General features: G+C 38.0%; 1 protein-coding gene across 1 annotated transcript in view; it reads right to left on the reverse strand.

Moving 5' to 3' along the window:
- MYO15A (myosin XVA) overlaps positions 1-17,356 on the reverse strand; it is a 628,913-nt gene that overhangs the window by 533,797 nt on the left and 77,760 nt on the right. Inside the window, 1 exon segment of the mRNA XM_053694925.1 lies at positions 10,139-10,252. Coding sequence (XP_053550900.1) covers positions 10,139-10,252 — 114 coding nt within the window.

Here is a 17,356-nt window from a genome sequence, read left to right on the forward strand (position 1 = left end):
GTTCCAATCAGCCAATAGAATACCAGCTCAATCCTATTGGCTGATTGGATCAGCCAATAGGATTTTTTCTACCTTAATTCCGATTGGCTGATAGAATTCTATCAGCCAATCGGAATTGAAGGGACGCCATCTTGGATGAAGTCATTTAAAGGAACCTTCATTCAGTGTTAGCCGTCGGATGAAGAGGGTGCTCCGCGTCGGATGTCTTGGGAGATGGACCCGCTCCGCGCCGGATGGATGAAGATAGTGATGCCGTCTGGATGAAGACTTCTACCCGTCTGGAGGACCACTTCGCCCGGCTTGGATGAAGACTTCTCCTGGCTTCGTTGAGGACTTCGGCCCGGTTGGATGAAGACTTCTCCCGGTAAGGTGATCTTCAAGGGGTTAGTGTTAGGTTTTTTTAAGGGGGTATTGGGTGGGTTTTAGAGTAGGGTTGGTTGTGTGGGTGGTGAGTTTTAATGTTGGGGGGGATCTGTAATTTTTTTACAGGTAAAAGAGCTGATTACTTTGGGGCAATGCCCCGCAAAAGGCCCTTTTAAGGGCTATTTGTAATTTAGTGTAGGGTAGGCCTTTTTTATTTTGGGGGGGCTTTTTTATTTTGTTAGGGGGATAAGATTGGGTGTAATTAGTTTAAAAATCTTGTAATTTGTTTATTATTTTCTGTAATTTAGTGTGGTTTTTTTTTGTACTTTAGCTAATTTTATTTAATTGTATTTAATTTAGGGAAATAATTTAATTATAGTGTAGTGTTAGGTGTCAGTGTAACTTAGGTTAGGTTTTATTTTACAGGTCAATTTGTCTTTATTTTAGCTAGGTAGTTTGTTAAATAGTTAATAATTATTTAATTAGTAACTATTCTACCTAGTTAAATAAATATAAACTTGCCTGTAAAATAAAAATAAACCCTAAGCTAGATAAAATGTAACTATTAGTTATATTGTAGCTAGCTTAGGGTTTATTTTATAGGTAAGTATTTAGTTTTAAATAGGAATACTTTAGTTAATGAAATTAATTTTATTTAGATTTATTTAAATTATATTTAAGTTAGGGGCGGTTAGGGTTATACTTAGGTTTAGGGGTTAATACATTTAGAATAGTGGCGGCGACGTTGGGGGCGGCAGATTAGGGTTTAATAAGTATAATGTATGTGGTGGCGATGTCTGGAGCGGCAGATTAGGAGTTAATGGTTATAATGTAGGCTTCGGCGATGTCAGGGGCGGCAGATTAGGGGTTAATAAGTGTAAGATTAGGGGTGTTTAGACTTGGGGTTCAGGTTAGGGTGTTAGGTGTAAAATAAATTTTATTTCCCCATAGGAATCAATGGGGCTGCGTTAGGAGCTAAACGCTGCTTTTTTGCAGGTGTTAGACTTTTTTTCAGCCGGCTCTCCCCATTGATTCCTATGGGGAAATCGTGCACAAGCTAACGTAAGCAGCGCTGGTATTGGAGTGAGATGTGGAGCAAAATTTTGCTCAACGCTCACTTTTTGTCTGTTAACGCCAGGTTAGTAAAAACCCATAATACCAGCGCTGTCTGTAAGTGAGCGGTGAGCATAAACTGCTCGTTAGCACCGCATAACCTCTAACGCAAAACTCGTAATCTAGGTGTTAGTTAGTAACCCGGAGTATAGAGAAAAATGGGTCACAAAAAAGTAAAAGACAAAGGACGGGAGAGCAGTGGTACCAGAAATGTAAGAAACAGGTCCAGGTGGGACAGAGAAAAATGGTCCAAGATGGTCCAAGAGACCAAAGTGGTAGCACAGGACCAACTGCAGATTATTAACCTTTCTTCAAGGGTTTTGAATTAAAATCAAATTAATGTACTACGGAAAGGTCTATGTTTTGTACCCATGCACACTTTTGAATACTCTGAAGTCATTAAAGATCTGTACCTCCTTTTTTGAGGAGAATTATTTTGAGAAAAAAAATGTACTTTAAACATTAGGATAAGGATATTGATAGACAAGGTTTGAGACATCTAGAGGACCTGCTAAATGAGAGAGAGCCGTAAGAATGATTTGACATCCTGGATGGATAAGATAAGAACTAAATTGACCCTTATACCCCTTTATCCAAATAACCCAAGATAGGTGTTTATTTACAATTGTTCAAAAGAGATATTTTAGGTCTAGCACCATGTGGAGGCTCTAATTTAAGTCCTGATAAAAAATTAGCATTGAGTAAAATTGGGAATTGGAAGGGAGTTATTGTGAAGCCCTCAGATAAAGGTGGGAATATAGTTTTATGGCCAGTAAAAATGTACATCAGCAAGGCCAAACAACTGTGTGATAAATCCTATTATAAAATGCTGTGCAGTTATCCAACTAAATCATTTTTGACTTAATATAGAAATCTTATTCAGTGGCTAGATCAAGAGTTAATTTCAGATTCAGAAATACATTTCTTTTGAGTTGATAGACTTAAAACTACTTTCTACTTGCTTCCAAAGGTTAATAAAAGAATGGAAATACCATCTGGGAGGCCTACTGTCTTTGGCATACAGAGTTTGTACGAAGAGGCCTCCAAATATTTGGATGCCAGACTTATGTTTACCCTTCCTTATTATGTCAGAGGCACCATGGATGTATTGAGTAGGACTGAGAATATTATTCTGGACAATGATACTTTTTTTTTGGCCACTTGTGATGCTGAATCGTTATATAACTAAAGAACACAAATGAGGGTGCCATGCAGTTGAATATTTCTTGGTGATCAGGTGAACATAGTGGAAAACTGAATTTATACTTGACTAACTGAAATTTGTTCTCAGCCACAATGATTTTGGCTTTATCTACACGTTTGTGGGACAGCAATGGAGGCAGCTTGTGCCCCCAATTATGTCAATATTTTTCTGGGGTGGTAGGAACGAGAATTCGTTTTTTTTAAGGATTCTATTGTTAAATACATTGAGCATGTTCTTATATGGCTTTATTATATTGATTATATTTTCATTATTTTGGCGGGGTCCCTGAGCATTGTCCTTGGAATTTATTCAAACACTGAATGATAACAATATTAATTTGAAATAGACCTCTGAAATTAATTTTAAAAAAGTGAATTTTTTGGATATTACTACTTCGAGAGGTGATTGTGGCAAGACTCGATCAAATATATATAGTAAGGAAACAGCCACAAATTCAACACTACGCTATACAAGTTCACACCACGGGGCAACTAAAAAAGCTATTCCAATTGGGGAATTTCTAAGGTTGTATAGAAACATGTCTATTTGTAAAGAGAGAGTTAACAAACTTAGATATATACAGTATTAAAAGAAAGGGATATCCTGCTAAACTGTTTTGGCAAGCACATTAAAGGGCAATTCACATGCCACTTGATAGCCTTCTTAAGATAAGAACAAGGTTGTTAACAAGTGAGGTTTGTGAGCACCTCTAAACAGTTTCATTTTAAAGTCGCGGTATATGCAGCAGTATAGCTATACCGCAAGCATTTTAGCCTGTAACGCAACATCCATTCTGCACTCAAAAAAATGACATTTGAGTGCGGGATTTTCCATAGCGCCGTATTACAGGTTGTGCGATCCAGCTAAAATGCTTGTGTTACAGCCTATACTGACACGATTCATTCCGCCATCTGAGACCAGTAGTTATGGATTTTGCGAAACAAAAATGTTTCAAAACTCATACTAAAACGTTACAAAGTACACTAACACCCATAAACTACCTATTAACCCCTAATCTGCCGCCCACCCACATCGTGACTATTAAATAAATCTATTAACCCCTAATCCGCTGCCCCCCGACATTGCCTACACTAAATAAATCTATTAACCCCTAAACAGCCGGCCCCCCACATCGCCAAGACTATAATAAAGTATTAACCCCAAAACCTCCAGCCCCCCACATCGTAACTACTAAACTAAACCTATTAACCCCTAAACCGCTGGCCCCCCACATCACAAAACACTAAATAAAACTCTTAACCCCTAAACCTAACACTTCCCTAACTTTAAATTAAAATTACAATATAACTATCTTAAAATAAATAAAAATCTACCTATGAAATAAAATAAAAAAAACATTAAACTATAAATTAATCTAACATAACTATTCTAAAAAAATAAAAAAAACCTACCAATTAAAAAAATTAAATACATTTTTTTTAAAACAAAACCTAATACTACGAAAAAAATTAAAAAACTCTAAGATTACAAAAAATAATAAACAATAAATTACAAAACATAAAAAACTCTAAGATTACAAAAACTAATAAATGAAATTATCAAAAATAAAAACAATTACTCCTAATCTATTACCCCTATAAAAATAAAAAGTTTAGGATTTTTAAGAGTTAGGTTTTTTTATTTTGGGGGGTTGGTCGGGTGGGGGGGGGTTTACTTTTAGGGGGGACTTAGTAATTTTTTAAGGTAAAAGAGCTGTTTAACTTAGAGCAATGCCCTACAAAAGGCCCTTTTAAGGGCTATTGGTAGTTTATTGTAGGTTAGGGGATGTTTAGAATAGGGGTTTATGTTAGGGTGTTAGGTTTAAACGTAACTTTCTTTTCTCCATAGACATCAATGGGGTTGTGTTACGGCGATCTCCATTCCGCGAACACAGGTGCTATTTTTTTTTCTAACACTCTCTCCCCATTGATGTCTATGGGGGAAAGCGTGCATGAGCACGTAAACTCAGTCCTTGGCTTTTGTGCGGTATGGAGCGTAACGCACCATAATAAACAGCACAAGGAGGTTTTTCTGTAACTCGTAATGCCAGCGCTATGGAGAGTGCAATAATGCAATTTTTTTGGCCTTATTTTCACACCCTGTTTAGCGCAAAACTAATAATCTAGGTGTATGTGAGTAACATGTTTGAGAAAGATGGTGCTGTCTGGCTTCCTTTTGTATAGATAAGATAGTCTATAGTATCATGAAGCCTATTTTAGATATAAATACTAATCGTAAAGTCATCTTACTATTATATTAATAGTATAGACTCTATACTATTAATATAATAGTAAGATGACTTTACGATTAGTATTTATATCTAAAATAGGCTTCATGATTTGGTATTTCAGATAATATGAATAAACTGACCTCACACATGCAGGGCTAAGCTCTGTGAATATGTGATACTGGGATTGATACTGAATATGTTACAAATCTCTTTAGTATGATGTGCTGTGGTTATGAATAGTAACCACGGACTTTACAAGTGGATTCTTAATTTGCATAAAATTACACTAGTGTCTCTGCCCACGTCATGAGATTCCAGCCCCTACATGTGTGTTTTTAAATATGAGATGATTCTTACTGCAGAGTTATTGAATCATCATTGACAAGTGGGCGTTTAACAAGATGTTTCTTTCTGTGACATATATGTATGAAAATTGATCCATTTTGAATGCATTGTTTTTGATGGTGGATAACAATGTAGAGATTTCTTTTGGTAGATTTTACACGTTAAGTTCTGCAAATTTTTGATGATGTAACATCTTTTTTATTAGGGTACAATGTGCCGTGATTCTGAGTGACAACTTGCAGAGGTATAAGCTGTGTTCTATTGTATGAAGTGGTTTCACCCTCATTATCACATTCTAATTCCTGATTGGGTTCACGTAAGTCAGGTGTTTCTGTGCGGCTCCTTCTGTGTTTCAGTAATCATGCTGCAGATTTAGGCATAATGGATTCCCTATGATGGTTTGTGTTTTTTTATATCATGTGTACTTGAGATATTTTTCTAGGAGGCTAAGTACAGGGACACCTACGGCGAGATTACGAGTCTTGCGTTACCCTTAAAAAGCAGCGTTGAGAGGTCCCAACGCTACTTTTTTCCTAACGCTGGTATTACGAGTCTTGCAGGTACAGGGTGTACCGCTCACTTTTTTGGTCAGACTCGAAAATACCGCAAATCCACTTACGTCAATTGCGTATCTTATATTTTCAATGGGATTTGCCTAACGCCGGTATTACAAGTCTTCCAAAAAGTGAGCAGTACAGCCTCTCCTGTCAAGACTGATACCGCATTTAAAATTGTCAGTAGTTAAGAGTTTTATGGGCTAACACCGTAATATAAAACTCTTAACTAAAGTGCTAAAAAGTACACTAACACCCATAAACTACCAATTAACCCCTAAACCGAGGCCCCCCCCCCCCCCACATCGCAAACAATAAAAAAATATTTTTAACCCCTAATCTGCCGAACCGGACATCGCCGCCACTATAAAAAAATATATTAACCCCTAAACCGCCGCACTTCCGCATCCCAAACACTAGTTAAATTTTATTAACCCCTAATCTGCCGTCCCTAACATCGTCGACACCTACCTACATTTTTTAACCCCTAATCTTCCGCCCCCAACGTCGCCGCAACTATATTAAAGTTATTAACCCCTAAACCTAAGTCTATCCCTAACACGCCCCCTAGCTTTAAATATAATTTAAATAAATCTAAATAAAATAACTATCATTAACTAAATTATTCCTATTTAAAACTAAATACTTACTGATAAAATAAACCCTAAGATAGCTACAATATAACTAATAGTTACATTGTAGCTAGCTTAGGATTTATTTTTATTTTACAGGCAACTTTGTTTTTATTTTAACTAGGTAGAAGAGTTAAATAGTTATTAACTATTTAATAGCTACCTAGTTAAAATAAATTCAAATTTACCTATAAAATAAATCCTAACCTAAGTTACAATTACACCTAACACTACACTATAATTAAATTAATTACCTAAACTAAATACAATTAAATACAAATAAAATAAATTATCTAAAGTACAAAAAAACCCCACTAAATTACAGAAAATAATAAAATAATTACAAGTTTTTTAAACTAATTACACCTAATCTAACCCTCCTAATAAAATAAAAAAGCCCCCCAAAATAATAAAAAGCCCTACCCTATACTAAATTACAAATAGCCCTTAAAAGGGACTTTTGCGGGGCATTGCCCCAAAGTAATCAGCTCTATTACCTGTAAAAAAAGTACAATACCACCCCCCCAACATTAAAACCCACCACCCACACACCCAACCCTACTCTAAAATCCACCCAATACCCCCTTAATAAAACCTAACACTAACCCCTTGAAGATCTCCCTTCCTTGAGAAGTCTTCACCCAGCCGGGCCGAAGTCATCAACGAAGCTGGGCGAAGTGGTCCTCCTGATGGGCAGAAGTCTTCATCGAAGCCGGCCAGAAGAGGTCCTTTAGATGGGCAGAAGTCTTCATCCAGGCGGCATCTTCTATCTTCATCCATCCGGCGCGGAGTGGGTCCATCTTCAAGACATCCGACGTGGAGCATCCTCTTCAAACGAAGTCCAACTGAAGAATGAAGGTTCCTTTAAATGACGTCATCGAAGATGGCGTCCCTTGAATTCCGATTGGCTGATAGAATTCTATCAGCCAATCGGAATTAAGGTAGAAAAAATCCTATTGGTTGATGCATGATTGGATCCTATTGGTTGATGCATGATTGGATCAGCCAATAGAATGCAAGCTCAATCCTATTGGCTGATTGCATCAGCCAATAGGATTTTTTCTACCTTAATTCCGATTGGCTGATAGAATTCTATCAGCCAATCGGAATTCAAGTGACACCATCTTGGATGACGTCATTTAAAGGAACCTTCATTCTTCAGTTGGACTTCGTTTGAAGAGGATGCTCCGCATAGGATGTCTTGAAGATGGACCCGCTCCGCGCCGGATGGATGAAGATAGAAGATGCCGCCTGGATGAAGACTTCTGCCTGTCTGGAGGACCTCTTCTGGGTGGCTTCGATGAAGACTTCTGCCCGTCTGGAGTGCCACTTCGCCCGGCTTCGTTGAGGACTTCGGCCCGGCTGGGTGAAGACTTCTCAAGGTAGGGTGATCTTCAAGGGGTTAGTTTTTTAAGGGGGTATTGGGTGGGTTTTAGAGTAGGGTTGGTTGTGTGGGTGGTGGGTTTTAATGTTGGGGGGATTTGTATTTTTTTTTTACAGGTAATAGAGTTGAATACTTTGGGGCAATGCCCCGCAAAAGGCCCTTTAAAGGGCTATTTGTAATTTAGTATAGGGTAGGGCTTTTTATTATTTTGGGGGGCATTTTTATTTTATTAGGGGGATCAGATTAGGTGTAATTAGTTTAAAAAACTTGTAATTATTTTATTATTTTCTGTAATTTAGTGTTTTATTCGTACTTTAGATAATTTTTTTAAATTGTATTTAGTTAAGGTAATTTATTTAATTATAGTGTAGTGTTAGATGTAATTGTAACTTAGGTTAGGATTTATTTTACAGGTAAATTTGAATTTATTTTAACTAGGTAGCTATTAAATAGTTAATAACTATTTAATAAATATTGTACCTAGTTAAAATAAATACAAAGTTGCCTGTAAAATAAAAAAAATCCTAAAATAGCTACAATGTAACTATTAGTTATATTGTAGCTAGCTTAGGGTTTATTTTATAGGTAAGTATTTAGTTTTAAATAGGAATAATGTAGTTAATGATAGTAAGTTTTATTTCGATTTATTTAAATTATATTTAAGTTAGGGGGGTGTTAGGGTTAGACTTAGATTTAGGGGTTAATAACTTTAATATAGTGGCGGCGACGTTAGGGGCGGCAGATTAGGGGTTAATAAGTGTAGGTAGGTGGCAGCGACATAGGGGGCGGCAGATTAGGGGTTAATAAATATAATGTAGGGTTTGGCGATGTTGGGGGCAGCAGATTAGGGGTTCATAAGTATAATGTAGGTGGCGGCGGTGTCCGGAGCGGCAGATTAGGGGTTAATAATATAATGTAGGTGTTGGCGATGTTGGGGCGGCAGATTAGGGGTTAATAAGTGTAAGATTAGGGGTGTTTAGACTCAGGGTTCATGTTAGGGTGTTAGGTGTAGACATAAATGTATTTTCCCCATAGGAATCAATGGGGCTGCGTTAGGAGCTTTACGCTGCTTTTTTGCAGGTGTTAGTTTTTTTTTCAGCCGGCTCTCCCCCATTGATTCCTATGGGGAAATCGTGCACAAGCACGTTACACCAGCTCACCGCTACTGTAAGCAGCGCTGGTATTGAGGTGAGATGTGGAGCTAAATTTTGCTCTACGCTCACTTTTTTGCGGCTAACGCCGGGTTTATAAAAACCCGTAATACCAGCGTTGTCTGTGGTGAGCGGTGAAGGAAAACTGTGCGTTAGCACCGCACAGCCTTACCGACAAAACTTGTAATCTAGGTGCTAGTCTTTTTAAATAATTGGTGCAGTTGTAGAGTGAGAGACCAGATAATGCCCCTTCCCATTTGGCCCTTCAGGAATTAATTGATTATAATTGGTGGTATGTGATATATTCACTGCACTTAGGGAGATTCACGCTTCTTTTACTTGTGTTTTAATGTATTTATGTTTTTAATTTGAGGGAATAAATGTTAAGTTTTAGTTTGTAGAACTGGGTTGTAGGGTATAGTTTGGGAGGTATTCTATTGAGTTCTCCTTAGTGTGCCTGGGAGATGCTTATTTTCTGCCTCTCTTTTTCTTCATTGTCATCAGTGTTAGCATGGGTTGCGCCATCTTGTTTTTCTGATCTAATAATGCATAGATCTCTGGCCATTTGTGTTAATGATTGATCTGTCGATGATGAGCATTTATCAAGTGCTTTTGGCTGTTGAACTTGTTCTGTCTATTTTGGGCTTTAGATTTAGTCGCTAACTTGAGATTGGAGGGATTGTAATCGCTGATGTCAATGTTGTCCATGTATCCTAAAGATGAATTTTCCAATATCTGCTTGGACCCAATACATTCTTTTTCAAATGTGGAAATTATGTTATCATTTGTATTGTGAGTTCTCTGATCACAAAAAAGGTGTAAAACAGCCAATAAACACAACTAGAAAGATTGGAATCGACTCCAATGTAGTTGTGTACCAGTTTCATAATTTAAAATAGTAATTTGACCACTTGTATACGAACATATGAACTGAGCATTCACAAAAACATATAACATTAAAAAAAAAAATGTTGAGGAAGCAGCAAAATTCAAAAACCTTTTGTGGTATAAAAATAAAGGTTTTCAGATGAACTGGAAAGCCCTCAAATATGAAAAACCCACACAAAAAAAATTGCAATGGCTCTTCTAATGGATTGTACATATACTGGAAACTACAAGGACATATTAATAAGGATACTAATGATAATAATGTTGTGGTTACCTGATTCAGGTAATAATATGTTTCTGCCTCCTGCAAGTAGAACATCTGCTTCTGCTGAGAGGGAAGACCGGCCAGCATCTCATAAAAAATATGGTAATTCCTCTCATTTTTGGCCTGAAGAAAGATAAAAGAAAAAAAAGAAAAGATAAAGCACATTCAATTAAAGGACCAATAGCTAAACAGACAATCCATTGAGGACTTAGGCTGAATTTCAAATGAGTAGAGGGTTTTTTTCAGACAAATTTCTGATAAAGTTACTTCCTTTTTCTCTTCCCCTGTATCATGTGTCAGGCATAAGCCAATCACACAACACATACATATATTAGGCAAACTTTTACACATGCTCAGTAGCGGCTAGTGTCTCAGAAAAGGTGCATATAAAAGATCATGCACAGTTTGATATTGAAGTAAATTGGAATTTTTTTTAATGCATGCTCTATCTGAATCATGAAAGATTAAGTTTGACCTAATGTCTTTTTAAAACTGTGTTCAGAATATTACTTAGAAATGTGTTTATTAAGGATAAATAATTAAAAACAAAATATTTTCTGAAACCAATAGAAATACATGTTCAGTATGGTACCTCCACATTATAGATCATGATATTTCAGTCACTAAGAAATTGTGCACAACTGCTGATGACAGCACAGTTTGTGACATGAGTACATTAGCTTAGTAATAGAAACAAAACAACTTAGATTCTGACAAATAATAAGAACCAGAATACCCTGTAAGGTTAATTATTTTTTTAGGACAGTCTTATGCAAATCTCCTGCATTTTTGTATTTTCTTACAGCCTTTGTCCTTACCGCCTCGATTCCATGAATCAACCACCATTTATGTAAAGAAGATCTTATTCCTGAGCCTATAAAGATCCACAAAGTATTGTACAGGGCCACTACCCTTTTACTTGCTTAGAGAGTGATTGTCTGGTATTTAGAGGGGGATAGTCCAGTATTTTTAGGCTGATCTTTTTAGTCAGGACCAGAATAATATACTGCAGGACATTCTTATTTGGGAAGGGCACATTCTGGGCAAAAAGTGACTGCTCCTGGAGTGTAACCACCCATAGAACAAGCAATTATGTTAATGTTTGATCTCTGATCTAAGTGCTTCTCCCTTTTTATATATGCAGATTACTCCCTTTGGGGAAAGTCCCCCTAAGGGTGATGGATTGAGTCCAGTGTGGACCCATTGCCAATGGCTGCACCTTACTGACAAGGCCTACTCTAGGCCATAATGTACAATTGGGGTTAGCCATGTCTCTAATTCAGAGATTCCCTGGTATTTCAGGGCTGGGCTGTGCTTTTAAGGCTGGATCAGATTAATATGTTGCAGGAAAGTTCCTCTTTGTGAAAGGCACAGTCTGGGCACAAAGAGTGCCAATTACAGAACCCCTGGTAAGCAGATATTTTTTGAGCTTAATGCACCTTTTAAAACAAAATTCTACACTATGTTGTTTTTCTTTCACTTTTCATAGACACTGACATGTTCTGAAGAATCTTGAGGATATTATCTACACCACTGGGATTATTTATTTAACTTGGATTATAACACTATATTGACTTATTTTACTGGAATTATATATATATATATATATATATATATATATATATATATATATATATATATATATCACATTTTTTGGACACAACTATACAATTTTTAGTATTATATTTATTGGTTATTTTTGGACACATTGATTTCACATTGTTAGCACACTCTCATCTGATACCTTATCATCATTTTATACTCATTCGTTTACCTTTTTATTTTTTTTACTTATATTTTTTAGCATTGGGATCCCTTTGGGATGACTTTTTTGTTATATTTAATGCTCTTTTATGCGCATATGTCTATGAGTTTATGTTTTATATATTAAATGTTAAATACTCTCTAGTAAAGCATTCTTCTTACGAACTACTATTGCCTATAATACTTTAACACATTCATATTATTTGAAGTTCAGCTTTTTTCGTGTCTTGGGCTAGCGCTCGTGCAAATACTTTTTACTTTCAACTTGTAATATGCATGCTTCCTGATGCACGCAAAAAGTCTCCATCTTACAAATTTAACGTACAAGCGAAAGAGATAAATAGTGCACCACTCGTAATCTGGCCCAAGGCTTGTATTTTTAAGGTTTAGATCAATATAGAAAACATAATTTATACTTAACGGATAAATTATTTTCTTTCCTGGCATGGAGAGTCCACAAATCCATTAAATAATTATTGGGAATTCAACTCCTGGCCACCAGGTGGAGGCAAAGAACTCCCCAGCAAAGTCTTAAGTATCCTTCCATTACCCACAATCCCCAGTCATTCATCTGAGGAATTATGGAAAGAGAAGAAGACACAAAGGGTATAAAGGTGTCTGAGGTTCAGAAAAATGACAAAAAGCCGTCTTAAAAACAAGGGTGGGTCCTGGACTCTCCATGCCAGGAAAGAAAAGAATTTATCAGGTAAGTATAAATTATGTTTAAGGCACCACCGCTTGAAGAACTTTCCTCCCCAAAAAAGCCTCAGCTGAGGCAAAAACATAAAATTTGGAAAATTTGAAAAAAATATGCAATGATGACCAAGTAGCCGCCTTGCAAATCTGTTCCACAGAAGCATCATTTTTAAAGGCCCAAGAGGAAGCTACAGCCCTAGTGGAGTGAGCCATAATTTTCTCTGGAGGCTGCTGCCCAGCTGTCTCATAAGCCAATCGAATAACACTTCTCAACAGGAAGGAGAGAGTAGAAGAAGAGGCCTTCTGACCCCTCTGTTTACATGAAAAGACAACATAAAGAGTAGAAGATTGACGAAAATCTTTTGTAGTCTGAAAATAGAACCTTAGAGCATGCACAACATCCAGATTGTGCAATAACTGCTCCTTCTTAGAGGAAGGATTAGGACAAAATGAAAGAACAATAATTTCTTGGTTGATATTGCGTTACCGAGACCACCTTAGGTAGAAAACCTAATTTAGAACAGAGAACCACCTTATCCGCATGTAGAATAAGATAAGGAGAATCACACTTTAGAGCTGAAAGCTCTGAAACTCTACGGGCTAAGGAAATTGCCAGCAGAAACAAAACCTTCCAGGACAATAACTTGATATCAACAGAATGCATATGGTCCATTGGCGCCTGCTGCAGAACCAGATTAAGACTCCAAGGAGGAGCAATAGACCTAAACACAGGCCTGATTCTAACCAAAGCTTGGACAAAAGATTGAACATTTGGCAAAATTGCCAGACGCTTCTGCAGAAGAATCGACATAGCCGAAATCTGACCCTTTAGGGTACTGACTGATAAACCCTTCTCCAGGCCCTCCTGAAGAAAGGACAGAATATGGGGAATTCTCACCTGACTCCAAGAAAAACCCCTAGATCCGCACCAAAAATGGTATCTACGGCCGCCATACCTGATTATAAATCTTGCGAGAAAAAGGGTTACGAGCCTGAAACATAGCATCAATAACCTTCACAGAAAAACTTTGTCAGGACAAGACTAAGCGTTCAATCTCCAAGCAGTCAGCTTTAGAGAGACTAAGTTTGAATGGAGGAAGGAACCCTGAAGTAGAAGATCCTTCCTCAGAGGAAATTTCCATGGGGGAAATGACAACCACCTCACTAGGTCCACAAACCAAGTTCTGCAAGGCCACGCCGGAGCAAGTAGAATCACTGAAACCTGCTCCTGTTTGATATGAGCTATCACCCGAGGAAGGCGAGCAACCGGAGGAAACAGATAAATTAGACCGAAATTCCATGGCACTGCCAGGGCGTCTACCAGAGCTGCTTGAGGATCTCCTAATCTTGCTCCATATCTTGGAAGGTCCAAAAGTCCCTGAGCTCTTATGGACCCCCAAACTGCTCCCCAGCCTAACAGGCAGGCATCCTTGGTCACAATCTCTCAAGAAGGTCTCAGGAAACAAGTGCCCTGAGACAAAAGGTCCTGGGAGATCCACCAAGACAGAAACATCCTTGTCTGAGAGTCTAAAACTATCCTCTGAAAGAGATCCGAGTTGACTCTGTTCCATTGATTGAGCATACATAACTGTAGAGGTCTCAGATGGAAGCGGGCAAATGGAATAATGTCCATAGATGCCACCATGAGACCAATTACTTCCATGCATACAGCTACTGATGGACGAACAGAGGACTGAAGAGAACGACAGGTCTCCAGAAGCTTGACTCTTCTGACCTCTGTAAAAAAAAAAAATCTTCATAGATACTGAGTCTAACATTATCCCCATAAAACATACCCTGGTACTTGGCCCCAAGGAACTTTTCCCTGTACTCACCTTCCACCAGTGAGAGCAGAGAATAGCTAACAGAGAATCTGTATGGGATCTTGCTAACTGAAAAGATGGCGCCTGGACCAAGATATCGTCCAGGTAAGGAGCCACCGCAATCCCTAGAGATCTGGCCACAGTCAAAAATGCCCCTAGAACCTTCGTAAAGATTCAAGGAGCAGCAGCGAGGCCGAATGGCAGGGCTACAAATTGGAAATATCAATCTAAAAAAGCAAACCTAAGGAACTTGAAATGTTCCCTGTGGATAGGCACATGAAGATACGCATCCTTTAGGACTATAGTGGTCATAAACTGACCCTCTTGAACCAGAGGGAGAATAGAACAAATTTTGAAGAACGGGACTTTGAGAAACTTGTAGAGAGACTTTAAGTTTATAATGGGTTGAAAAGTTCCCTCCTCTTTGGGAACTAAAAAAAGATTTGAACAAAATTCCTGACCCTGTTCTGCTAGAGGAACTGAGATAATAACTTCCAGAGAGGAAAAAATCCCTAACGCAGTTTAAGCCACTGCCCAAGGATATGGAACGTCGCAAATCCAAGCCTGCTGAAAAAAAGGAAAGCCTGCCCCCTACCTGATCCAAAACAGGATCAGGGGAGGCCCCTTCACGCTGACAGCCTCAGTGGAAGGCTTTCTGGATTGCTTACCCTTGATCCCGGGCTGGTCAGATTTAAAAGATGAGGAAGATCTCTGTACCTTGAAGTTACAAAAGGAACAAAAATTAGAAGTCTGACAACCCTTTCCACCAGTAACCTTGGAAATGATCAGGACCAAATAAATTCTTACCCTTAAAAGATAGAGACAGAAGCTTGGATTTAGACGTCACATCCGCAGACCAAAACTTTAATCAAAGAGCTCTAGTATCGCAAAACTAGAAATCCTGGCTCCCAGCCTAACAACTTGCATACTGGCATCACAGATAAAAGTCTCAGCCAGCCTTAGAACCTTGATCTTATCCTGGATCTCCTCTATAGTAGTCTCTTCTGAAAACTAGATCAGACAAAGAGTCACACCAATAAGAGGCTGCACCAGCAACTGTTGCAATACTAGCAACTGGTTGCCACTGCAAACCCTGATGAAGAAACATTTTTCAGTTTCTTATCCATAGGGTCTCTAAAAGAGAAACTATCCTCAAGAGGAATAGTAGTTCTCTTGGCTAAGGTAGATATAGCGCCCTCTACTCTAGGAACAGTGCACCATAGATCTCGCACTAAATCAGCCACAAATTTAGGTTTGACATAAAAAAACTCTATTCCATTTATTAGCCTTTTTAGGGGCTTCTGCGACAGTTTCAGAGTTATCCAGCTAAAATCTCCTTCAAAAGTAAACGGAGATGCTCCAGTTTAAATTTAAAATTAACCTCCTCAGAATCTATTGTACTAGGAACTGCAGATTCTGAATCAGAGATCTAGCCCTTAGAAGATCTACGCTAGATAACTGAGAAAGACTAACCAAATCAGTCTTGGCGGAATCAGAACCCATAGAAATGTTCTTAGATTTCCTCTTCCTTTTACCAGAACTAGGTAAAGCACTTGGGGCTGCAGAAACTGCAGAAATCAACTGCGTAGCAAATCTTTAGGCAAACAAACACTCTCAGAGACTGACTGAAAGGAACCGCAGGACACTGCATGTGAATCTGTCAAAGACTGGGACATGTTAGCAGACAGCAGAGACAACTCCTGAACAGCATTATCTTGAGAAAAAGAAAGCTCAGATAAGAAATCCTTATCTTTAGATAATAAAAAAACTGTATTAAGGCAAGGGGATCAGCACAATAAAGACATTTATCAAATGACAGAGAAAGCTTGGGATCGGCTTCCATAGTAAATAAAAAAGCCCTTTATTTCCCTTATACTCTAATTTCAATATAAAAAATTAGAATACAATTCTAAGCATAGATACATCATTATTGAAACCTGCACCTCTACACTCCAGCCACGCTGGAGAGACTCACCCAACCTGTAACCAGGAATTCAATCCACACCAGCAGATAAATCCTGTTCAAACTGCAAAAAAAAAATTCTGATTCCTTGAAAATCCTGGCTTCCAAACAGCCAGTACAAACAAACAGTTCAGCAGTCAGGAAATAACTGAGCAGTCACATGACCACAAATTCAAAAGTAAGGTGCGATCCAACAAATTTCTTAAAGAGATATTACCCAAACAAAACAAATGGTAAAAGTTGTGCAAAAAAATCCCCATAGCCAAAAACAAAAAAGCCTTCACAACAGTGTTGCCCAATAAATCCCCAACCTTTAAAATGGATAGTCAATCCCATAAGGATCCACCTTGTTCTCTAAGTATCCTTTTTTAATTTTTTTTTTTTTTTTAAACAAGGAACTCCTAAGCATCCTTCTCACCTAGAAGGTAAAAGCACTTATCTGTAGGGCAGGTACAGCAAGCAGCTGTGACAGAATCCTCACTGACATAGACCTGTAGATAAAGAAAAAAACAACCCTGGTTTTCTATATAGGGGTAGCAAAAATGTTGGAAGGTAGGCAAAGACCACCTCACTGTCTTCCAACTGCTAAAAGCCACCATTACTCTTACTAAAGAGAATTACATGGACACAGCATAACCCCAATCCTTGCTTGCAGGGAAAAGTACCCATTAAAGGATTAACAACTTGATTTCTTCAGACACCTTCTTCGCACATCACCTACAATGTTACGCAGGCAAAGAATGAATGGGGATTGTGGGTAATGGGAGAATACTTGAAGCTTTGTTGGGGTGTTCTTTGCCTCCACCTGGTGGACAGGAGTTGGACTCTCCATGCCATTGGAAAGAAAATAACATGTTTAACCCCAGCAAAAGCTCTTCAACATAAATTTTCTTATATTTTCACTTTTATTAAAGGGACAGTCTACACCTTGGTCATCTTAAAGTCTTACCTTAGATTAAGCTGCAAATAGCCTCCTGCACC

Source organism: Bombina bombina, chromosome 11, assembly GCF_027579735.1.
Source record: "Bombina bombina isolate aBomBom1 chromosome 11, aBomBom1.pri, whole genome shotgun sequence".
NCBI classification, from domain to species: Eukaryota; Metazoa; Chordata; class Amphibia; order Anura; family Bombinatoridae; genus Bombina; species Bombina bombina.